Source organism: Streptopelia decaocto, assembly GCF_964273445.1.
Source record: "Streptopelia decaocto genome assembly, chromosome: 7".
NCBI lineage: Eukaryota > Metazoa > Chordata > Aves > Columbiformes > Columbidae > Streptopelia > Streptopelia decaocto.
This window is the reverse complement of record NC_138661.1, coordinates 44574424-44599744: the sequence shown is the minus strand read 5'-3', so window position 1 is coordinate 44599744 and position 25321 is coordinate 44574424. Positions and strand designations below refer to the sequence as shown.

The 25321-nt window shown below is 40.6% G+C and overlaps 1 protein-coding gene across 1 annotated transcript in view; it reads left to right on the top strand.

Annotated features, from left to right (window-relative positions):
* HSD17B12 (hydroxysteroid 17-beta dehydrogenase 12) overlaps window positions 1-25321 on the top strand; it is a gene marked incomplete at its 5' end in the record, with an annotated part of 87160 nt that overhangs the window by 16606 nt on the left and 45233 nt on the right. Inside the window, 2 exon segments of the mRNA XM_082059214.1 lie at window positions 13835-13881; window positions 19403-19478. Coding sequence (XP_081915340.1) covers window positions 13835-13881; window positions 19403-19478 — 123 coding nt within the window.

The window sequence follows — 25321 nt, the reverse complement described above, 5'->3', positions numbered from 1 at the left end:
CTTTCTTGCATGGCACATGACATGATGAGAACTCATGAAGAAGGGAAGATCTTGGAAATATCCTAGAATGAAGTGAATGCTTTTGCTGGGTTCTGATCCATCTTTACACCTATCTCCTGATCTGTTACACACTGTAGGAGCTGAGGTGTAAACCTTGAAACAGACGTTAATGCTAACTGCAGGCTGTGCAAACCGGCCTGTGAAGTAAGTTGTGAATCGACTTGTGCTCAAGTTAGTTTTTGTTTTATGGCTGCTTAAAAATAAATCTAAGGCTGGAACATAATCAGGATGTTAATGTGGAGTTTAAATAGCTTAATAAAGCAAAGGTTTGGAAGTGCAAAACCCAAGCCAAATGTGAGTTGTGCATACATGATACACGCAGGGGAATTCTTCCTGAGCCCTAAATGCTGGCTATGACTGATAATTGAATGGTCTGAAATAGGCAGTAAGAGCTGCTATATATACCCTGCATGTGTTAAGCAGGGGAATTGAACTCTGCCCAGCAGTGGATTTGGCTCATGGATTTATTAATATATTGTGTCCATGACCACACATTCAAAACAGTAAGTGTATTTTTTTCTTTATGGCCCTTGCATGTCTTCTCCCCCCATAAGCTCCTGGAGATCAGAAGTCAAACAAAAATAGTGCCTTTGGTAGTTCTGCCTTCAGGGGTACCTTTGTTATTTCTGGGGAGGGGAGTAGGTGGAATTTGAATTTATAAGGGGTCAGTGGAAAACTTAACAGTAAGCTTGAATTTGTTACATGAAGTTCCACATGGCTATTGCAAAAGCTAAAGGGTCCACAGATCCAAAGGGCTGAAAAATCCCTATTTTAAAAAGAATTTTTAAAAGCCCTGGCATCTCTGGAACTCTTCTCATTTTTAGAACTTTGAGCAGTTGAAACAGTCACATAGCAGAAACGTGTCTTAACAGTTGTCTGTTATACACAGAACTTTTAAAAAGATCTCCAACAATGGAAATAGCTTTGAGAAGGATTAGATGTTGTATTAGCTTCGTGGGCTTTTCAAAATCTTCACAGGAATTCAACAAGGAAACCAAGCTGCTTCATATTCTGATAGAAAATCAAGAGGTCAGAAAATCCCTCTACAGTGTTGTGTAACTTTCATATACACTGCAGGGCAGTTGTATTTACTGATGGATGTATACATACACTTTTTCACTTCATTTGTAAAATCTGACTCTTTCTTGGAAGGTAGAACTTTAAAAAGGGTGTTTTCTGTGGGTAATGCGCTGGTGTGGGGAGTGGGAAGGTGACAATGCAGGGTTGTTAGGTATCTTGTAGCATGTTTTAATATGGCTTGGGTTCTTAAATGAAAGGTTCTGGGAGAGCCCTTGCAGCTATTGCATCACTTGCCAAAAATAGCATCTTTACTGCATGAGGCAGCCTGTCTGCAGTGTGGATAGGCTTGAGGAATTAGTGCTTCTTGTGAATGTTCAGTCATTTTTGCTTTTCAGCTAAGCAGATTTTTAGTCTAAATTTTAGAGGCAGAATCAAGTAAAAGGTTTTATTTTCTGTCTCTGGGGGTGAGGTGAGTTTGAAAATAGCAGCGTCCACAGTTTTGTCTGCAGCATGGTTCTAAAAATACATTTTGAAGCTTACTGAAGTTGTAATTTAAAGACACTGATAAATATATTCTTATATTGTAATTGTCTGGGGAAGGAAAGAAAAAAAATTGCTTTGTGCAGCATGAGGTAGTCTGCTATTCTCATCAATCACTTAATGTAGGAGTTTTTTTTTTTCTAAATCGCAGTTATACAATACAAGCAAAGTATAATGCTAATCTAAATTCTTATTAACAACAACAACAACAACAAAAACCAAAAAACTCCAAAACAAAACAACACCCCCCCAACCCAAATCCCATCCCTTGAAAACAGAAGGTATGTTCTAGAGGGTTTTTTTTTCCCCTTCTCTTATTCTGAAATCTTAGTCAAGATGTACCAGCAAGGGAGTGTGTTTGTATTCCAGTGGTGTTGCTGAACCAGACAGGTCTGCAGCACAGTGTTTTATTTTTAGACTCTAGGTTGCCATTTTTATCCTGTAAAAAATATTCATCAGCGTCTGGGTGACAGGCCATCGGTTTTTATAAATGTGTCAGACCACGTTTTTTCTACTTCTTTCTCTCTCTGTCTCTCTCCCTTTCTCCTTTTAATGTCCTGCTGTATATGTTTCTTTTTGGGGTAAAGGGATGTGGGGGAACAAGGGTGCAGATTTCAATTCATGCATTTGATTTTTTTCAATTCACAGATCTTTAGCATCACATGGTTCATTCATCTGTACTCAGCTGCTTACGCAGCTTTGCTTATTGTCTGCCATGGGTGAACTGTTGCCATGCATTGGGCTGGGTGCACGGGAAGGGGCTGAAGGGCTTTGCTGCCAGGCTGCTGCCTCAGCTGCCCCCAAATTCCCTGATGTGGTAGTGCTTTTAATAAATAGTTTCATATATGGTTTCTGGGTACTTATCAGGTATAAAATTGCTTCCTGGAGAAGCTATTGAAGATCTCCTTGCAATAATTTATATAGGTCAGCTGACTTCTAAAAATAGAAGTGGGGAGATCTCTTCTGGTCTGGGATATGAGAAGTGGCTAGTGCATGGCACTAAGGGCTCCAAACGACGTGGTTCTAGGATGGTCAGGCAGTAACTCTCACTAAGCATGGATTTGCAGCACAAATTTATCTTCATGGCAGGAGAACCACATATTACAGTTGCTTTCTAGGGTGCTGGACTTCTGAACCTCCATGGTGCAGCTGCCCTGATGCTTTCAAGAAGAGTTGCTCCTTGAGTCCTTGAAGAGCCATCTAGGTTGGCAAGGAGCTTACTGTGGACTGCTGCCACCAGAGCAATTGGTTCTGCTGCTGGCCCCTTCCTGTTTCCCCTGGACCCAAACATGGGGATCCTGCTGTAGCCCTGATAGGAGCTTGCTTTTGAGTGACTCTTAGCTGCTTTTGCTGGTGTTGGGGAAGAGTTGTTGTTTGTGGGAGGTGGCAGCCAGAAGCAGCTTGCCACTCGAGCTGAGTTGGTTCACAGCCCATGGGGGACCTGTCCAGAGGGTGGTGGGTCGCATGACAGTCTAGCTGCATACTTAGGTTTTACCCAAATGATGGGAGATGCCACATCTCAAATGCTAAAAGAGGACTGAGAGAAACAGGTGAAAATGGTGCAAATAGTCTATCAGTAGTTGGAGGTCTGAGTCAACTCTGTCCTGCTTAGTTTTGATTTATTTAAAAACTTTTGAAGCCTTGGGAGCACTAGTACCCAAGTTGACTGGTTGGGTTAGGGACAAACTTAATTGTTGTGATAAGTAATGGTAAGTATTCACAAATAAAGAGCAATAAGGCAGCTGGTTACTGATACTATTTGGGTTAGAAGTGGAGACTCAGTATGCGTAGACTACATATACACACGTGTTAAGCCTTCTTTAAGGGGTATAAATGGATTTGATTATTTTTATTTTATTTGGAGAGACACTGTAGACTGAGACCTGCCCAAGGAGGGTTTTCAGATACAACTGTGCATCTTTTGTGTATGGTGTTCTAGTATACTGAACATGTGGTGTGACTTAACTAGTAACCTCCCTAAGTGTGTGTAATTAAAAAGTAGCTTATCAAAGACACACTTTGAGTTGTATTTCTGCTGTGCCAGATAATGTAACACTATGCCTTTCTCCGGGTTAAAACTTATTTTTCCTTCTACACAGATTTTTAACATTTCTTCCTGAAAGTGGAACTCTTTCATTTTTGCATATGAGGGTTTGTAAAGCCTAGGAAAGTGACCTTGTGGAAAAAAGTACAGCAGTAGAGGTGGTATTCCAGAAAGAATTAAGTAACCCATGTATTTCAGTATTCTGATCTGTTTTAACTATGGTGAATTTGAAACCACATTATAAATAAAAGGTTAAGGATTGGAGGCTGTACCTAAAATGGTTTACTGTTGTGAATGATAATGATGTCCAGGTTGGAGAACTGTTAAAGGAGAAAGCAGGTAAGATAGCAATGTGCTAGTGACTGCATTAAGCGAGCGCAGGCCTGGCATGGTTCGTCTGAGCCAGGGAGAGAAGCCTTGTCCATATGTGATGCTGCTCGTGTGCAGCCTCACTCATTCTTTTAGCAGGAAGGTGCAACAGTGGCCAAGTTTATCTGTGCAGATCTAGGTTAGCTAATAAGCCCTGTTTTGTCCAAAAAAAAAAAATATGCTGAGGAGCGCATTGCAGGTATGTTGTTCTAAAACAGACAGCCTGCACCTAGCTGGGGAATTGGTACCTGTTTGGTACCAAGCAGAGTGAGCCCAGCCTGGGTCCCACCTGGAGCTGTGTTGGCGCTCCACTTTCCTTCCCAGGGGCTGTGCTGCAAGGAGCTTTGTCACTTGAGTGCAGTGCTGGGTGCATGTGTGAACCCAAGGTGTTCCTCTGCTCTCTGGGAGTCTGAAAGGCTCCATATGGAGGCACCCAATGATTCTATGGGAGGTGGCTTGGGTCTGGATGGTCTTATGAGCCGAAAACTGACAGGCTATGTTAGGTGAGAATATAATTGTGAGATCATCTGTAGCTCTTTCTCAGATACCATCTACCTGTCTTTCCCAGAGAATGTTTTATCTTGTGCACAGTGATCCTTGTTGCAGACTTAGATACTTCATGTTATCTTTGGCACAAGGCAGGGTGCTGATGAGGGTGATGAAGAAATGTCTGAGCAGTTCTGTGTCTTGGGGTTCAAACAAAACATCAGTTTTCTTAGTCTTTCCATGCTTTCCCAGTTTGTCTATTTTTGGTGCATTGTTGATGCACTGAAATTTGACTCTAACTTGCATTCAGAATGAATGCAGGAGACAGAGGAGGAATGTTATTTTTCTAATGGATGGAATACATTTAAAACACTTTGGTATTTTAAATGTATTCAATTTTAAAATTAATTTACTAACTCCAAATGTGTAGTCCAAAGAGATTCTGATAGAGGCTCTCATCAAGGGTTGGCTGAATGTCTAATCTTATCAATTTTGTAATATGCCTTGGATTTACCTGTTTAATAAATATATAAAATAACTTGAAAATCCACAACTCCCAATTTAGAGGACAGAGAGAAAGTAAGGGAAAGTAATCAACATAATTGTTTACCACAATCAGAAGATGGTGGAAAAAGCACCAAATCCCAAACTAGCAGATCAGGTCCAAAAGAACAGAAGGAGATGATACTGTCCCATGCAGGATGTAGTTCAGCTGTGTAGCTTCCTGTTACAGGCTGTAATAGATGGTAAAGATTTACATGGATTTTAAAAAAATAGTGTAAAAGATCTTAATGGCTTTTTCTCCTGTGAATTTGTCCAAAATCACCAGCTGTAGTCCACTAAATTGTGGAACTGCAAACTGGCAACAGGAAGAGTATCCTGGAGAGGTATCAGGATGTGCTTGGCTTCTTCTTAAATTCTCCCTTCAGTACCTATTACTGACGACTGCCAGAGACCAAGTCCTGGGTTAGCTCTATTCTGAACTGAGAGGTCTGTTCTTGTGACAAAACTGTTATACTTTGAGAGAGCTTCTCTACACTATCTTTTCTTAGTTGGGTATGTGCAAATGGAGGGAACACGTAAATGATGGCAGGATGTATTTATTAAGTTACTTTTTTAAAAATTTTTCTAACGACCTGATGTATCGGCATGTGCCGTGCCTCTACTTAATGATACATTATGCTTGAAATGTACCCAAACCTTCATTGAAAGATTTCTTCAAGACTTTGTTTTGTATAATTCTTAATACTTCAGATCCTAGTCATGAAGTTGTGAAAGATCAACCAATGTTTCAAAGGTGTAGAGAAAAGGTTGTATTTAGCACTGCATTCTCAGATCTCTTGGCATGTACAGCAAAAAAAAAAGGAATTTCATGCCCACAATCTGATCTTAAAAAGTTGTTAGAAGGTGGTGGTGTTTCTTTTCATGCCCCAAATACTTTTGGAGGCTGGCGGCTGGTGTCCTCACTCTGAATACGGAGGTGTTTGAGTAAGATAATTTGAGTTATTGGCAGCACAATAAGGGGTTCTGGAAGGAACACCTTCCCAGATCAGGTCCTCTTCATGGAACCAGAGTCTCTGTTCTGTTAGGATCACTGTGTATTTGTTAGTCATCATTTGTCTCTCATATCTCTAGATGCATCTAGTCTCACTTTCATGAAGCAGAGACACTGTGGAAGTCAAATTGTGTGTTGAGATGGGGAGGGGAAGAAAGGAGAAAGGCTTCCTCAGGTTGTCAGAGGGCATCAGAGCCAACAAGCATGTGATTAATACAGTGTATCAAAACCTACTCAACAAATTACAGTCAGGCTTATTTTGTTTTCCATTTTCCTTCTGATCCATTAATGGATAGTATCGAACGGATTATTGTCGCAAGTTTGTAGTTCTGTTTCCAGAGTTACATCTGTCTTGACTTGTGTTGCTGTCTTGCGTCTCAGAGTTTCTCCAACAGGTCAGATTCCTTATGCTTACTCTGCTCTTCAGAGTCAGAAACATTTTTTTTTTCTCTCCTTTGATATATACTAATTTCCAGTCTTAATTGTGACCAACTTCTATTTTCTTCCCAATGTTAACCTGAGATTTTTCCTTTTCTGGTGGTTGCACTACATAATCATATGAAGAGCACTCAAAACCTTTTTAAACTCATCTCACAGAACAAGTAACTCTTCATCATTTTAGCAGCTTTTTTTTTCTTCCCCAGCTGTTCCCATTAAATTACTTAATATATTATTGCTTTCTCTTACGATGGGAAGGACCTCAGTGGATGCAGTTGGGTTATATAAGTTGTCTTTATAGCTGCATCAGAATGGCAGTTTATAGTTAATTTTATATTCAGCCACTGCAGTCCAGGTACCTTTCTTCCATGCTTAGAATGGTTGCCTCAGCTCTAAGAAAGTTAGTCTCAAGTACATGTTTTGACATCTGGTACTGCCATGTCACCATGTAATATCTGGCAATATTATGTTTTTATTACTGTAGTCTAGAAAACCGTCTAATTCTTTGAAGTGTGACACTATGATCCTTTTCAGTAGCCAGATTGTTTATGGAGGTCATAGAGCATTCCCCTCATAGAGCGTTCTTGTCTAAACTGATCACACTTTGTAGAAGTTGGGCACAGTTTGCCTGTTTAAAAATTGATCTAACACTGCATTTTATCCCAACCTCCACTTTTTTTTCCTATGCTTGTGATTATTCTGAGACCTTGCATAGCTTTGACTTGAAATGAATATGCCCATAGTTTGACAAGATCACTTGTTATCCTCTTCTGTTTGCAGGTGGTGTTTTTTTGTTGCCATGTCGCTGACTTGAATTTATTTTCTGCCTGTTACAAATGTATAGTGAAAGAGGGAAAAAAAAGAAAAACAAACTTGATTTCTTCTATTGACTTCTTACGTAGAGCTGCCTTTCAGCTTTGCAGACTTCAAACCCAGAGGCCCTCCTACTGCTGGCTATGCTTGTTTCCAGTGGCGAACACACTAAAAGCCCTCACGTGGTGCCAGTCTTGACCTATCTAATCTTCAAAATTTTCCTGTTGCATTTACCCTCTCCTAGAGGCAGGAAGAACCAGAAATGGTAATCTGAATGACCTCCATGCTTTCTTGGCCTGGCTGTGCTTGCAGTGACAGCATCTGTCACATTTTTCACAATGACAGTTTGTTTTTGCTGAATATTAATACTATGTAGTAACTCCTGTGGTAGTATGTTACTGAGCACAAGGCAGCTATAGCTTTTGCATATGCTTAACTTAAAGGGACTTAAGAGGTGATCTGAACAACTTCCTCACTCTTGCAGAAGTTCAGGACACTCTTGGGTTCACCTGATGTTTTCTGGTTCAGAAGCCTTGAAGGCAGCGAAGTTCTTAAATTTGTAACAGGATGCTGTGGGGGCTTCTGAATGCAGGACACAGGTAGTCAAAGTTTCCCCTCTCTTCCCAGGCTCCCATGTCCACAACACAGCAGCCCATGACTAACAGGAGAAGATGACCCCATGGCAAAGATTTGAGTGTGAGTGGGTAAAAAAGGCCAGCCTGGAACTGGGAGAGCTTACACAGAAGAGTTTGAACTGATATTGCATAGAGGCACTTTGAACTGAATATTGCATAAGCATTGACTGTGACTTTCATGAACTCTTCTGTGTGGTTTTCTTCTTGGGATTTCTAGATTGCTTTTAGCTTTCAAGTCTAAAGAAATCTTGAGTGTGCTGCCCAAAACCTTTCCTTGTTCCAGTTCTGGATGAAATGGGAACTTGTCAGTGCTTTGATATTTATAGAATACTTTTCTACCCACAATCCTAGCTCCTAGACACAAGCTGTTACCAAGTAAGTGTTTGGTTCTGGGAACCGAACCTTTTTCTGTGGCCTGTCTTGTCAAAGCCTGACCATTAGGTGTTAGTTCCTTCGTGCAGAAAAATACCCCAAACCAATGAATCTCTCGGCTTGGGTACAGATGATCCTTCTGGTGAGGCTTTCTATTTCAGGAAGCTAAATCAAGAGTACAAGTGAAGTTTGTCTTATTTTTGCACCGAGTTATCTGTTTTTATTTAATAAAAATGCAGGGAGTTACTGCTGTCTTATTAACTTGCAGCCTGCATGCTTATCTTCTTTGTTCTTTGTTAAATATGAGCTGGCATGTGTTAGACTGCGTTAGCGTTCACTCTTTGGGACTTCAGTGGTTTCTAAATTTGGCATTGCTAAGCCGGTGCCCTGTTTGCTTGAATCAATTGGGGCTGCTATTTTTAGCAACAAAAGGGAATTGAAATAGCAATTTTCTTTCCATGTAATAGATCCCCAAGAGGAATACTGATGCAAGCTCTCTGTCATCCCAAATTCTCCCCCTCCCCAAAAGCACTCAGATGAAAGGCAGCTGTCACAGTTTGCAGCTGTATTAATCTTTAATCAATCGAGTGTTTTCTGCATTCAGGTGTTCAGGGAAAAGAAGGGTCACGATGGGGATCTGCCTAGAATAACTAAGCACTCATGCATGGTCTGTGCAGTCAGAATTTGTGGGTAACGGCAGGGATAGACAGAGCAGCTAAAAATAGTATTTGCTTCCAGTGTTTCTCCAGTCTATTTTTGATCCTTGAATTTGATAAGGTTGATTGGGCACTTACTAAAAATAGCCATTTCTAGCAAGCTGAGGACAAAAAGTAGAGTATTTTTAACCAACACAGGCTAAAGTATTTTTGTTGGCTGAAGATAATCTAGAAGCTTGGTATTGGTCATATGCCAGTGATTTATATAAATCTGTAATAAATGAAGCACTGCTTGATGCCAAGCAAGGATAGTCTTTTTTTCCCCTGGCCAGCTTTTGTTTTCCCCAGGAGCTGTCATATTCTTAATATAGCCTCTGTGTTTCGTAGCAGAAGAATCTCGAGTCTTCAGTTATTTATGTGTTGTACTTTAAACCTCTGCTAATGTTGGCTGTGCTATGAAGTTTCTCTCAACTGTATTGCTTTAATAAGGCACGCTAGGTTCCTAGTTTATTCTTTACATCAATGTCTGCTACAGCTGGGTGCTATACTGTGACAGACCCTCACTCGGATCTGGATTCTGTCTTGCAGGATGGGGATGGTTCTTCTGTGTGAATGGAGAATGTAGCTGAGAGAATAGCTCTGCAGTGGCCATTTTGACAACAAATTTGAATACCTCTCAGAATCAGAAAGGTAGCTGAGCTGCCCTCCTTGATCTGTTTGTTAGCACAATTTTTTGGAAAGAAGAGTATAGGTGTTCCCAGATTGCTGGACTCTCATCTTCCTAGGGCAAATAACATCATTAGTGGCTTGAGTCTTCCAAGATAATGATGTGCATGAGTGCATCTGCAGTACTTTGACAGATTGCCTAAAAACTCACGCTTTTCTTAATGAAAGTGGGAAAATGGCTGAACTGAAATTATTTTTTTGAAGTTTGAAGAGGCCAGTAGAGAACATGCATAATAGTTGTTAGCTTCATTGTGAAGGTGGTCAAAGCAGTGCAAGGAATATGCCTGGTGCTGTTTGCTAGCAGCAACATGGATAGAAGTATTCCATGCTTTATCTCCATTAGGTATCTCAAAAGCTTATTTTGCTGTGGAAAACTTGTATCTGTATCTGAAGGCAGGCTTGATCTCTTTAAGCTTTGTCTTCACTGTAGTCTAACCTTGAATTGGGGAGTCACGAATCTATAATCTTGTTTCAGCGTGATTGCTCTGCAGAACTGCAGTAGAATTTTCTATGCTTGCTGTTGCTCCCTCTCCCTGTGTCAATGCTGGTCCTTGCTCCTTTCGTGAGATGAGGTGATTTCTACATGCCTGCCTCATGTTTCACTGCAGCATTCTTTGCTTTTGTTTTAAAATGTCCTGGCTGCATAAGAAGCAGATAAGAGTTCTTTCTGGGTCTTGAATATTCATTCACAAAACACACTGCTGTGGTCTGCTGGGTGCTGCTTTTGCCTGGCTGTAGAACAGTAGTCCTTCTTTTAACAGCAGGTAATGTTTATCCAGTGTTTCACTTCGGAGGTGGTGGATGTTTTCTAGGTGACCTCTTATTTGAGAAGGCAGCGGCTGTTACTTCTTACAAGAAGAAAGAACGTGCAAGTTCCCTGCACCACTGGTGATACTTTATCCCATGTATGTTTAGCCATGATAGGCTGTGGGATTCAGAAGGATGCAGTTGCTATTGGAAGTATTTACATATTCACCACTCTGTAAGCCTTGTGGAGAAGAATCTACATTTTTAGCCCCTAAAGTCATGTACCACTGGGTGTGTTATCTTCTAGACTAAAGCCAGTTGCTAGTTATCATAGGCTTGATTTGTGACTTTTTTAATAACAGGAAAGATCTTCCCTTTTAGTGCAAGACCACACATTTACCTGACTGCTGAGTTCATTTAACTTTGCCCTGTGTTTGTCAGGGGTTGCTCTGAGTTTGGTACTAGGCAGGAAATGATGCTGGTGCTTATAGAGTGCATCATATATGTTGTGTATGTGACAAAAGCTGCGAAATACACCATGTGAAACATTAGGAGGCAAAGTGACTAGGTGGTATTAAGGTTTAGAGAATTAGTGAGTTGCATCTGAATAACTAGCTCAGTAGTAGGGGCTATGTTGTGTTCCCATGAGGAAATCACTGTAAGAGGTCAAAAATGCATGAGTAAACTCACTTGCCATGCCGTATAGGCAGCAAAATTCTGGCACAGTCTTTAGGGCAAAGGTACTATACTGCCCTGAGGTGGAGATTTTGTTGACTTATGGAAATAATTGCATGATGTGTTAAGGATAATACTGTAATTAAAAATTTAACTGCAGATCTGAGTTCTTGTGCAGATGATGTGCCTATACAATGGCAGTTCAAAGATCTCCAGCCTACATATGGCATAACCTCCTCCAGCAGTGTGAACAAATGATACTACATACTGCTTGCTTTGTTTGGAGACCTTGGCACTACATTGGAAGTTTCTCTTTGCACAATTACACTTCAGTAAGGCTGCTTCCAAAGCATTGGTGGGTGCAAAGTCACTTATTTTTATGTGGTGTACACTAGTAGCTAGTGTGAATGGTGATCTAAAATGTTTTACCAGGTTTCCCACTTCTTGTCTATTATTTTGGACAGTATGGGGTAGGTTGGAAGGAACAAATAAGACTGTTCATGCAAAACTGAAATGAAAGCTGAGACTAGAGGATGAAACCCATGCATGCATCTGTAACCCATCATAATAATGATTATAACAATCTTACCCAGTCAAGAAAGTGTCATTACATAGAAGAGCAAGAGGTGTTCCTTTTAGTGTGCTCGACTCATTAGGGCCAGGCTATGTGGACTCTGTTTCAGAACAGGAGTATTTGAGAAGGTTTTTCATAACTGAGGAAACATGTTGTACTCTTGCACGTTTTGGCTCCATACTTATAGATACGCTATTTTCAAAAAAGTCTGTCTTGAGGTGGGAGTCTTTTCAGGATGCAGTCTAATTATTTCGTGGAATAACTTGTGTCCAGAGTTGCTGAACTCTGGTTAGTGGTAACTTCCTGGGGTAGAACATCTCCATTCCAGTCTGAGTGCATGTAATTGGTTTACTAAGACTCTGTTTTCAGAGTGTGTCATGTTACTGAACACCTTTCCTTATTTTTCTTCTACAGCCCCAAAAGTCAGGGAAAGAAAGATGTTGACTTCTTTGCCTAAAATCAGCCAGTCCTTCAATACAGCTTCAGCTCAAAGTTTCATTTGGTGGGCTCACACACAGGCTGCCTGGGCACTCTTCTTGTTTCTCTTCTGGAGACAGCAGATGGCTGAAGTGGGAAGCTACTACAGTTAGTCTGACTACTGAGTAAATGTGTATAATCACACTTACAAGCTGGTACAGCTTTCTTGCACAGACAATAACTTATTCCTACCCTACTTGCTTTGCCTTCTTTAAGCTCTGCCAACTGCTGTCAGTTTAACTTTTTTTGGAAGGCAGGCTGTAGAAGAAACAATTTAAAAGCTTAATCCACACTTGGAGTTATTTAGCTTCAGCATGCTAGGGTGATAGTTAAAATTTAGTTAAACTGGCACAGCTTCTGTACGTAGCTGGGGTGATTAAAACTGCAACACTTGGCTCTGGAGTGCAGACTAGAGATGAATGTGAACAATATGAAAAATAAAGTGTATTGCTAATGCAAAAGTCTTAGCAAAGCCTCTTTTTATAGTTCTCCCCTTCCCTGTAGCATATACACTTTAGGTAGTCCAAAACATGGAGGAAGATAAGGTAGTTGAATATTGACTCTTGTGATGTTGGTCCAGTCAGTTGTCTTTAGCCCATCTCATTTCCTTGCTTTTACAATGTACTTCTCAGGCAGGTATCTGTCTGGCCAGCCTTTCTGACCTGACAAGCTGCTGGCTATAATCCCAAAAATGGGAGTAACTGCAGCTCCCTGGCTGAACTGGGTGCTACTGGTTGGGAGAAGGACAGGTCCGTGTCAGTGCAAGTTTCCTACTGTGGTACTGACCTCTGCAGCCTCTGTACCAGTGGAGCTATTGATGGGAAATCAATTTCCTTAGAATGGATCAGAGCTGAGCTAGGTGGCTTCTCTTGAAGGGCTTTAGGAAGAAAAGTGTGGCCTGAAAAAAGTGTTTTCTACGCTGTACATTGAAAAGCAGCCCTTTCACTGTGGCTGCTCTTCAAGGTGATGTGAGAGCATGGAACAGGAGACAAAGTTATCCTTCTCAAAGTGGAGCCACCAATAAAATGATGGTATTAGTGCCTTCTTGTGAGAAGATGATTCCCTTATTGTGAAGAAAGTCACCCATGGGTGAAAAAGTTTGTGTAGAAGCCCAGCTTGCAGCTGATGGCTGTGTCAGGCACTCTTGCTGCTGGTAAGCACAATGGTCACAGGGATCTGAAATCTATTGGAGAGTCACTAATAGAGACCTGTTGTCTGTATCCTAAAATGTTTGTTTTATTGGATGCTTACAGACTTTAAGATACTTTTTCATTTACTATATTTAAAAAAAACTTGTTTAGTAGTCATACCTTAGCTTTTTTTTTTTTTTTTTTCCATTAAATGACTTAGAAATCTCTCTTAATCTGCAAAGCTTCTGAAGAAGCGTAGTGAGCTGGGGACTGGCATGAGAGGGATGCTGAATGTGATTCTTAAAATAACTCTTAGACTCAACTTCTTTTTCTTTCCTTTCTTACATAGGAAACTTGCACTAAAGTATTTCCATAAGAGAGTTAATAAGTTGTACACCTATTCCAGAAACTTTGATGTGTCTCTTGGCTGGAAAGGGTATTTTAATGGCCTGTTAATGAACACCCATTGCGTTTATTCTTCTGAAGCAACTAATGTGTATCTGTCTTTCTTTTTCAGTGGTTACAGGAGCTACTGATGGGATCGGAAAAGCCTATGCAGAAGAGGTAAGCATTCTTATCACTCTGAAGTCTATCTTCATCCTTGGCAAGATGTCATGCTGTTTCAACTCTGTCAAGCAGCAGGTCATATTTCCTCACCTTACCTGAATACAGATATCTGTGGAGAAAGAGGTCTCTTGCCTAGCCTCCCTCAGGTGAGCAGCCAAAAGTTGTATCCTTTTTCTTAGTTTCCTTTATTTGTGAATTCTATTCTCATCCCTTGCCTTGTCCTTCAGTTTTTTAACTTTTTTTAGTTGTTAAAAGTATTTTAGCTTCCTCAATCCCTGGTATTTCCTCTTGGTACTTCCCGGCACCAATTAAATAGCGTTTCTAGCTGCCTGCAGTATGTTCCAGGTATTCCCTATAGTTCGTGAAGTCTCTGAAGCTGGGTTTTACCTCTATCTCTTTTACTGTACTTTTGCTCTCTATGGATATGTGGGCTCCAGATATGGTACTGGAATGTATTGCTTAAGACAGAAAGTGCCTGTTGGTATGGAGCAATCTAGCCTATAAGCCCAGAGAACATAATGACAAAGCTGACTACAAAGATCTATAGCAAAAACAGCTTTCAACTTCAGCATCAGTACCAAATTGAGCCTATCTGTACTTATTTTTGTGTTCTCCGAAGTACTAGCATGACTTTTTGAGAAATTCCCTTTTTCTGGAATTTTTTGTTCTGCAGAGCAGATGGGGAAAGTGACTGTTCATCGTTTCAGGTAGCCCTTGCCCTTCAAATCTCCCTTACATCCCTGTGTGCCATGTCACAGGCACCTCTAGTCTACAAATTATTTTCTGCACTGAAGAAAGTAGCACCTTGTCCTGCTGGGTTAATACAGGAGGAGTTGGCTGCAAAGGGAATTAAGCCAACAGTGCCTGATTCTGGCGTTGAGATGACAGCTCATACAGGCCAAATATCCCAGTTATACGTGACTGAAGCAAATGATGCAACACTTAACTGTCTAAGGCAAGTGGAAGGAGGTCATTGTGCCAAGGGCATCGCACTATTGGAAGGGAGTCCTCTGGTGTGGGAGACACCTTCTGAACATCATGAGAGATAAGTTTCAGGCTCTGTATGTTAGGTTATTGGATGAGTGAAACTACAGCTTGGTTTATGTTCTGCTTGTGTCTTTGAGAACTGGGCTGCCTTCAAACACAAGCGTGTGCAGCTGGCAGACCTCTGCGTATGAACGCCTATTAAGACAGTTGATCACAAGTATGCAGTCCTGCTGGAAAACACTTGACTGTTTCTGCTGCAGATGTTGTAGGCATGGAGCACCTCAAAAGCAACCCAAAGGGCACAAATATTTGTTCCTGGGCTATAGAATAAAACACATTTCTATTTTTAAAATGTTGTTGTTATTTATTTATTTATAAATAAATATTTTAACCCTTTGACAGTTTACATGGATGAAAATACTTCATGAAGTCGAGTGTGAATGTATTGTGAAGTGTAGAATACCTGAGAAGACTTCCCAGTCTTTCAATTATCTATAGAGATGTCCTCATAAGACTTCCAGCAGAGGCCTATCTGTCTTCTAGAAATTCCCATCAGGTTGCTATAAATGCCACTGGCATACAACTGCTTGAGTGCTGATGGCTGTGATTATAAACATGCAGATTACTTCCTTCTCCTTGGAGGAGGTTGTGAGAAATATAATGGTGTGTTGAGAATTGTCTCTTTGAAAGTTTGACATCACCAGGAAGTTATGGAAGAATGTTATATGTTTGTGGATTCTCTGTTTATGCTCTGCTCTGTTGGTTACTTTCATTCTTTTCCAAGCAAAGATATGTTTTTACACTTTTCACTCTTGCAATATTAAGATCTTTATTCATTGCTCAGCACTGATATCCTTTTCATCACTAGACGACCCCTTCATGAAAGGTGGTGCCACAGTAAATGTAAGTTTTCTTCTCTGGGTAATGCTCACCCAGTCTTTCATTTCAAAGCAGCACACTTTTTTTTTTTTTAAGGATATGGTCAGGGGTTGCTATTTGTTGCCTCTCGCTGTCTGCTATTCGCTTTTGCAAATCATGAATTAAATTTAATCATGGAATCATAGAATCATAGAATGCTAGGGATTGGAAGGGACCTCAAAAGATCGTCTAGTCCAGTCCCCCTGCCAGAGCAGGAACACCTAGATGAGGCTACAGAGGAATGTGTCCAGGCGGGTTTTGAATGTCTCCAGAGAAGGAGACTCCACAACCTCCCTGGGCAGCCTGTTCCAGTGCTCTGTTACCCTCACTGAGAAGTTTCTTCTCAAGTTTAAGTGGAACCTCTTATGTTCCAGCTTAAACCCATTACCCCTTGTCCTACCATTGTTTGTCACCAAGAAGAGCCTGGCTTCATCCTTGTGACACTCACCCTTTTTATATTTATAAACATTAATAAGGTCACCCCTTAGTCTCCTCTTCTCCAAACTAAAGAGACCCAGCTCCCTCAGTCTTTCCTCTTTGTGGCTCTGTGCTGGAGTCTCTCCAGCAGTTCCCTGTCCTTCTTGAACTGAGGGGCCCAGAACTGGACACAATATTCCAGGTGAGGTCTCACCAGGGCAGAGTAGAGGGGAAGGAGAACCTCTCTCGACCTACTAACCACCCCCCTTCTAATACGCCCCAGGATGCCATTGGCCCTCTTGGCCACAAGGGCACAGTGCTGGCTCATGGTCATCCTGCTGTCTACCAGGACCCTCAGGTCTCTCTCCCCTACACTGCTCTCTAATGGATCATTCCCCAACTTATACTGGAACCTGGGGTTGTTCCTGTCCAGATGCAATACTCTACATTTGCCCTTGTTATATTTCATTAAATTTATCCCTGCCCAGCTCTCTAGCCTGTCCAGGTCACGCTGGATGGCAGCACAGCCTTCTGGTGTGTCAGCCACTCCTCCCAGCTTGGTGTCATCAGCAACCTTGCTGATAGTACACTCTAGTCCATCATCCAAGTCGTTGATGAATATATTGAATAGTACTGGCCCCAGCACCGACCCTTGAGGCACTCCACTGGATACAGGCCTCCAACCTGACTCTGCCCCATTGACCACAACTCTCTGGCTTCTTTCCTTCAGCCAGTTCGCAGTCTACCTCACTACCCGATCGTCCAGACCACACGTACTCAGTTTAGCTATGAGAATGCTGTGGGAGACTGTGTCAAATGCTTTACTGGATATATTTGTATGCTAGTGATAAACTAGAGGTTGTGATCCTGTTGCATGCTCTGCTATGCACAGCTGCTTAGTATTGCTTTTTGTAGATCCTCTTGTTATATCTATTCTAACAAGAGCTTTAACTCTGCTTTGGTGGGCTGTCAATGACCTTCCTTTCCTTTGCTACCAAAGTGGAGAATGTGGTAGTTAGTAACATGGGATTTAAGGAAATCAGATGTCTACATCTGTGAACTCTGTTAGAATGGTGACTCTTGCTTGCATCAATCTTTAGGCTACAAGAGCATCTTCCCAATGTTTGGTAGTCTGGGTGACTTTTTGTGATCCATTTTAAGGTCTTCCCATTCAGCCTTTTCGTGACCATAGGGACATTGGCCAAAGATCCAAGTATAATGGCAGGTTATCTACAAAGCAACTGGGTCTTCCTTGTTCCTTATATAAAAACATAATTAGTTACTGGTACCTCAGAGGATCATTATTGCTCTTTGGACAATTGTCCAAAGCTCACTAGACCTCTACCAGTGAATTCAGAGTGCTCAGCAGAAGCTGATCTAGTTTCATCAGACTGACTGAACTTGCTGTTGAGCACTGTATCTTTCCCAAGTTTCATTACTTCTCTTAAGTTATATTCATTGCTACTTACAGGCTCTTTCCTTGTCTATTTTATGTGCTCTGTACTCAGAATTCCTCTTGCAAATGGGTCTCCATTTCCAGGCTTTGGATGCACTTCTCAGAGTGCCTTCCTTCAGTGTCAATATAGCAGCAGTTTCTCTCAAGCTCACTCTTGTGGTGGAAGTTCCCTAAACATGCTGAGGTTTCACTAACTTGTTTTGTTGGGATGGCTTGGCTTACTCAGTTTTTAGAGGTAAGTACCTCTGGATACTTTTCCATAAAGCTCAGGCACCTGCCTAAGCAATCTGGCAGCCCAGAAGTTATGACTGCTGAAAGAATGCAAACAGTGTGTCAACAGTGGAGCTTATACCCATGAGGAACATCTCTTGGGCTTTTTTGTACCATGGGACTAGAACCATTTCAGACTCTGAGCAAATTACTGTCAGGTTGTCCTCGGTGTCACAGGCTGAGATACTTTTAGGTGAAGTATTTGTCTTCACTGCCTTGATCCTGTGGAATAAGGATGCTATGTTATTCCTTTCTCCCCCCTGCCATCCAAGCCTAATGCTTGGCTTGATTAAAAGTTTATTCCAGTGAGCCAAGTGCTTAGCTGGAGGTGGATGTGTTCATCCCTATTGGACAATCGTCTTTACAACATTAGATAATTTGCTTGAGCATAAAACATAAGTTACCCATAAGCCTCAACTTGGCCGAAGTTTGTTAGCAGTTCCTAGTGTGAGTGGCTTTGGTTTCATCACACCTCACTCTAAGCTGATAAGAGACCTAGTATGGGATTTCTGCTTAGAGATCACACCTGGGAACGATGTATGGAGTTTGATGAATTTTCTTATACTTTTCTCTGAAAGTTTTCTTGGTTTGTGTACTTCTAGAAAGGCAGATGAGATTAAGTCACTTTAGGTTGTGGCTGTACTGTGCTGTCTATTTTTGTTGTTGTTGTTGTGGGTTTTTCGTGTGTGTGTGGTTTTTTTTTTCGTGTGTGTGTGGGGTTTTTTTGTGTGTGTGTGTGTGTTTTTTTTTTTTTTAATTTTTTGTTTTGTTTATAGTTTTCCTTTAAGACCCATTCTCATCTGCTTCCTAAGGCAGTGAAGGAGTTTTATTGGAACAATGAGAACTTACCTGGTTTTCATATGTAGGTGTAAAGTGTCTGAACTGTGAATATATTGTTTTAACTTCTCACTGGGACATTAGTTGTTTCTATTGCTAAGTAATTCAGATAAGTAGCTGTCTTTCTGCAGACACTTCTAAATGGAATTGTTAGATCACATTACAAACCTGCAGTGGTAGGTCTGACTTGATGACCAAGATATACTCTGGCCACAGCTGAAGTTACAGAACTTTCCTAAAAGAACTGCACGAGTAAATTAACTATGATTAGTACAAAGTAAGAGTGGAGCCTGACTAGAGACAGCAAGTTTTGAATGCCAGGGTAATTTTGCCACATGATTGTTTGAGTGACCGTGGATACCTTAACTCGGCAAGTTAAGCTTAATTATGGGTAATAACTTCTTTGCTCTTCTTTGCATCCTGTATTGGATGACTGAGAAGACGATACATTTGTTGTGAAGGGAATCAAGTAAGAAGTAACATGGAAACATTTGTCTTGGTTTACCCCTTCATGTCTGTATTTAAAATTGAGTAGTTGTGATGTTTGACTAATTATGCAGTTCCATTAATCAGGATACTAACTTGAAAGCGATTTATGATTGTTCTTATGTCTCCTATTTTGTTTTGTTGCAGTTAGCAAGACGTGGAATGAAGGTGGCTCTAATCAGTAGGTCAAAAGAAAAACTGGACCAGGTTGCAAGTGAAATAAGTGAGTTGAAAACTTCTTCCCTAAACTTCACAAGAATGCTTATAAATAAACGTGATTGAACATGAATTTCATAATGATAGTATATACAACTTTAATTTTGAAAAAGGTTTGCTCTTGTGTACAGTGCAAATCTTACAAATATAAGTGGTAAAGGCCTTGCAGATTGATTTTACAGGTGTTCATATTTAATTTCTGGGAACAACAGGGCTTAATTCTGGAATAAGTACTTCTGAAACTCTTAGCCTTCCAAAAGAACAGCTTACCAGGTCAGACCAAAATACCACCTATCCCCATAGTAGCTGTCTAAAATGATAGTAAGGAGAAAAACATGTAGCCATTACTTCATCTGACTATTCCCTCAGCTTGAAGCAAGTTTGATTGCATTGGCTTCAGCCATAGGGATGGTTTCTTTGTAACTCAAAGTTGTTGAAAACATGTTCTTTATGCTGCTGGCTATATTAAGAAGTGCACAAATTTATTGTGGGTAGCTTTCCTCTCCTTCTCCTCTTTTTTTTTTTTTCTTTTTTCTTCTTTTTGTTTGGATAAACTGCTATCATGGTTTAATTGCAAGGTGACAAACCATGGCAGATGCTCTCTGTTATCCTCTCACCCTGACCGCATGGGAAAGATGATAAGAAGGAAGGAAAAGAGACTTAGACTTGCAAGGTTGGAAAAGTTTTAAAATGCTTTACTAGTGCTACTAATAAATAGATAAAATGATGCAAAATATACAAAACCAATCTTGAATGTCCTGGGGGCAGAGCTGAGGGAGCTGGCAGCTGGTGTGGCTCCAGCAGCTGCAGGGCAGGCACCTGCAAGTCCTGGATAGGACTTTACAGCAAACCGGAACTGGATTCAGGGATGCAGGGTCTTAGGCCTTGGATCACAGGCATAAGTGGCAGTGTCCTCTTCAGATGCTGGCCATGGTTAAAGAGAGCAAGACCCTTGTGATCTCCCTCTTTTATACTGTGTATGACGCGTATGGGATGGAATACTCAGTTGGTTTTAGTCACCTGTTCTGTCTGCCTCTCCTTGCAAATATGCCCCTCTCACGATGGGATGTGCGAAATCTTAACAGTCTTCTTGGTTGTTATAGCAATAAATCTAAACATGGGGCTTCTCCTGCATTCCATTGGTCGGTCTTATCAGTCTGGAGCACAGTATCTGAGAAAACACGTAGCTGAATTCAGAAAAATGCAGTTACTTAGAAGAACTTTGCTGAAAGGAAAATTCACTGAAAAGAACTGGTCTTGTTTTTAACAAAACCAGGACAACTACTCAAAGATCAGATTAGAGAGCTGTAAGCTTTTTTGGGGTGTTGAGTGTGCATAGTCATAGGAATTTAGGGAATCATTTAATGTGTTTAAGAACCTGTATGAGGGATTGTTTCTTCAGTAATCATGTAACAAATGACTGTAATGCAAAAATAAGGGGGCAACTTAAGTATTCCAATCACAAATGTAAAATAGATATTTATATGGAGATTAGGAGAAAGGTTCCTCAAGTCTCATGCTGACAAATGATTTTCCAATTGGGGCAAAGTATAATCCTAACACACAAGAATTCCTCTTGGAATCTAGATCTCTTTTATTAAGGCAGATGTAATGCAAGATTATTAGTTTATTCAGAGTATATTGAGATAAAGTGAGGAATGTAGCCTTGTGCTTATCAAAAAACTTCTACACACAAGTGGGACTTGTGGACTCTAAAGCAGGTTTTTCAGCACAGTGATGTTAAGAAACCTTTAAACTTATGCTTCTGTCTTACCCTCCCTTGTCTTGACTTTCCTGTCTTGACTTTCCTGTCCTCCCTGTCTAGACTTTCCTAAAATGATTTGTGTACATAATGCAGATAAATGTAAGAGCTGCCCTCTTTCAGAAGTCATAAATGCATTATTTTGGCTTTGTTAGTTAAAACTTTTAATAAATTTGTTAGTGGCACCACTTTACTGTAAAGCAAAATCTACAAGTCAAGCCTCAGCAAACTGTCCTGTGCTAAGTTGTAAGGGGCTGCTTAGTGAATGTAAGGATGACTAAAAGATTCAAGGACTTCAACTTGCTTAATGGTAAATGTTTTACTAGTTTACTGAAAGACAGAGGATGTACAATTTTGATGTAAATGCTGCTGGTGTGTGATTTTTAGTGTTCAGTGTAAGATGGCATATGAAACTCTTTTCTAGACAGAAAAAGCTTTCGATATTTAAGTGGTAGAGAGCATTCCTTAGAGCAAAGATGGCATCAAGTCCTGTCTTCTGCTGGTTTGGAAGTAATTAGTGGTGTTCATTAGTATCCTGCATGTAAGGATGTTCCTGCAATGTTTGGATGTACCTGTGATACCCTAGTCAGTATAGTTGCAGTGCAAATTAAACAGTATAGCTGTCACTACTGGGACAGCCTGTGTGTGTATTGGAGCTTACTGCAGATACGTGGGTCGCAAAGAGGTGGTCTTTTTGTTGGTTCACTGCAGTAGCTGGATGGTATTTTGCTGCATACGTGGGTGTACGCAGTCACGTTTCTTACTGTGCTGTATAAAGTTGTCTTTTTAAGTAAAAGTGTAACTGACAGAAGTATCTACAAATAACTTGTTCTAGAATCATACACTTAAGCATGAAGCAACAAGCTTCCTGAAAGTGGTCATAGCCCTTTCTGTACCAGTCTGGAAATCTCTTCCTCCTTGAGAATTAAGCATGATGCTGACAAGACAGATAAATCTTCTGCTCCGAGCTTTCAGCACTTACATGATAGCTGCTGTGGGAGTTTTTCAGATTAAAAAAAATAGGTATATATACCTGTATAGAGCAGCCTGTAATACATAATTACTGTTAAGCCTCACCCAAACATTTTTCTGGTTTCTTTCCTAAACCATTCTGAAATGAGATGACTCATGTTGGGTTTTCAGAACATTTCTTTTGACAACACTGAGCTACTGAAATATATACCTTGTTCACTGTGGCATATGCTGAAGGATTAGGATAGTCTGCATAATCAAGCAGGCCTGAGTTGCACATTAAGATCCTGCAAGACTTTAGCTGGACAGAATTTTCTTGTAGTCAGGCTTATGTGGTCTTTGCAGTCTGTTCAGATATTGTTGTATATAATGTGAGTGACTTTTTAGAGCTAAGGCTGTAACTACTTGGGTGTTTCCCTTGCAGGCTCCCAAAGTAGCTTTACATTTCTTTATGGTGGTCCTGCAATTGTTCTTCAAATACACGTGAGCTTGCTCATCTCGAGTAATGACCCTTAATTATTTTAAGGAAGAATGGCTGTGTGACTACTTCCAGTTCTTTGAACTGTGTGAGCCGTGCATGTTTTCTGTTCCTTTCTAATTTCCACTGATCAGAGTCCTGATCATCCTAGTGAATGGATAGTTGCCCTCTGCAAATAATGAGAAGGGTCAGGTATGTCCAGGCTATTCAGAAGAATCTCTTCTTGTGCTCTAGGGATATGCTTACATTAGGAGTAATATCTACGTACAAAATGCAAGTTGCATAACAACTATCATAAGGGAAGTACTGATAGGTCTTTCTGAATGTTAAATGCCAGCTGACCTGGATCTGATATTTTTTGTGTGTGTGCTTGTGTACATTAAACCAGCTGTACTAATGTTACAAGACAGCCAGATATTCTGAACTTGTGGCTCAATTTGAGCACTGAAAATTAGTGGATTAATTACAAGTAGTTAAAGACTTTGGAAGACTTTTCAGCTTGTTTTCAAGCATGTTGTAAAGCTGAATTTGTGGAATAATTAGGTGCTGTAGGATTTGCTGCAAAAGGAAATTCTGCTTTATGTTCCCTAAGAAGCAGGATGTAGGCCACAGACTCAAGAAGCAAATTTTGTATTTCCTCTTCAGTGATCATGACACCTCTGCATGGAATTGCATAGGTTTTATGAAACATATTTGATCTCTTAATCAAGTTTTCGTACACAAACACTGACTAGTGGGGTCACTATCCGAAATCCTTGGTCTAGTTTTGTTCCTATTACATCAGTGTGCCAGCACCTTTTTAAAAAAGTGTCTGTTCTATTACATTGTTAAACACTTTCAAGGGTTCAGGAAGGCTCAGAAAGAAAATTTTTCTGGAGACAATCCTTTGAACACCATGTATTGTGACTGTTCCCTGATTTGTTGTATTTAATAATGAATATGGTGCAAGATATCTCATGTGCTTTGTATAATCATTTGGTTCAAGATTTTCAAGTAGAAAAGCTTGAATTGTTGCACTGTTGGTGATAGGGATGTTCTGAGCAGACTTAAGAACTTTGCTGTTGAAACTCATTTCCTAGGGGCTGTAGCATGAAGAATGCAGTGAAAACCAGTCAAGCAGGGAAAACACTTTAAAGAGAGCTTGCCTATAGGGAAGTTTTCAAAACAAGAATTTGATATTGTTGCACATTATTAGCTGGTGGCTTCACAGGGCAGGTAGTGGAGTTGTACGTGAGCTATGGGAGGCAAGAAAAAAATAGTTGTAGCTAAGTAGTGTTCCTACTTGCAAGTGTAAGTACCCACTTACTTGTAGGAAAGCACATATAAATGCAACATGGGAGTTTGTCATGAGTTACTGTATATATTCCCATTTGCTGCTTTCAAGTTGTTGGTGGTTAGTGTTACATCCAGGTGATAATACGAGCTCCTAAGGAATTGTTTGGACTGAAAAAATACTTTTTTTTCCTCAACGTATTCTTACAAAGATGACTTAACTGAAATACATTGATTTTAAGCCTTTCACACTGTTCAAGAACTAGTGTCCAGAACTTTAATTTGATTCTGCTATGTCTGTCTTTAAGAACATACGGATTTTGCAATTAAAATCTAAGTAGCTGCCTATTTACTCCCGATTAAGTCTCCTGAGCTCAGTGTGTAGTGTTCCTGAAATTGCTTGGTCATGGTAGTTTCATCTGGATCTACTCTCTATCCATCGATACGATGTCAGGTACATTGTAAACTGGTAGCTATAATGTTTAGACTTGAGGTCTGTTGTGTTCTCATTATTCCGGCATGATTTGTCAGTACATGAAACGACTGGGATGTGGTGCCAAAACCAGAAATGTTCCTTTTCCATTTCCTGGGCAGGTGGGTTTTACAGATTACTTCTCCTTTCTTGGTAACAAGATAGTGGGGAGCATTCTGAAGCAGGCTTGATGCTGAGCACTGTGCTCGTGCCTCAGCTGTTACCATGACCTACTGCTACAAATGGCTAATGCCCCTCTTGGCAAATTGGTCCCCTGCAGATGCTCAGCCACATTTATCTTGGGCACTTTGTCCCTTAATATCTGCCCTGTCATTTGCAGTTCCTTTCCTGCCCCTCCTCACATCCTGGGGTTTGCAGGTAGGAATATTTGCATTTCATAGAGGAGGCTGAAATGCAGACACACTCTGTGAGGAAGAGGACATCGTCTTACTTTCTTGCACAGAAATGACAAGGTTCTCTTTCCTCAGCTTAACTTGAAGACTAACTGAACCCGGCAGTTATTTTGACCTTTTGAGATCTATTTCAAGGTAAATTAATGTGTTTGCAGCCTTCCATCATCTGAGCCAGGTTCAGCTTGACATACTTGAAATCCCCCTATATTTCTTTGACTTGACAAAATGGCTTCAGGTATTTTAGGCTTGTTTTGGTGCACTGAAGTCACCTTTCACATAAAGTTGTAGCGTAAGGATCTTTGATTCAAAATGAGCTCCTGGTTTTCATCTCTGGAAAAGGTTTCCCCTTGGATGAAGTGAAGTAAGTTCCTGTGGTTTTGCCTTGAGTGGTGTCAGACACTTCCTAAAGGAGCAGTTGTCAGACACAGTAGAGAGCTGACAGAGGAGTCAAGCCAAATTAATTTTTATTAATTTGTTAATA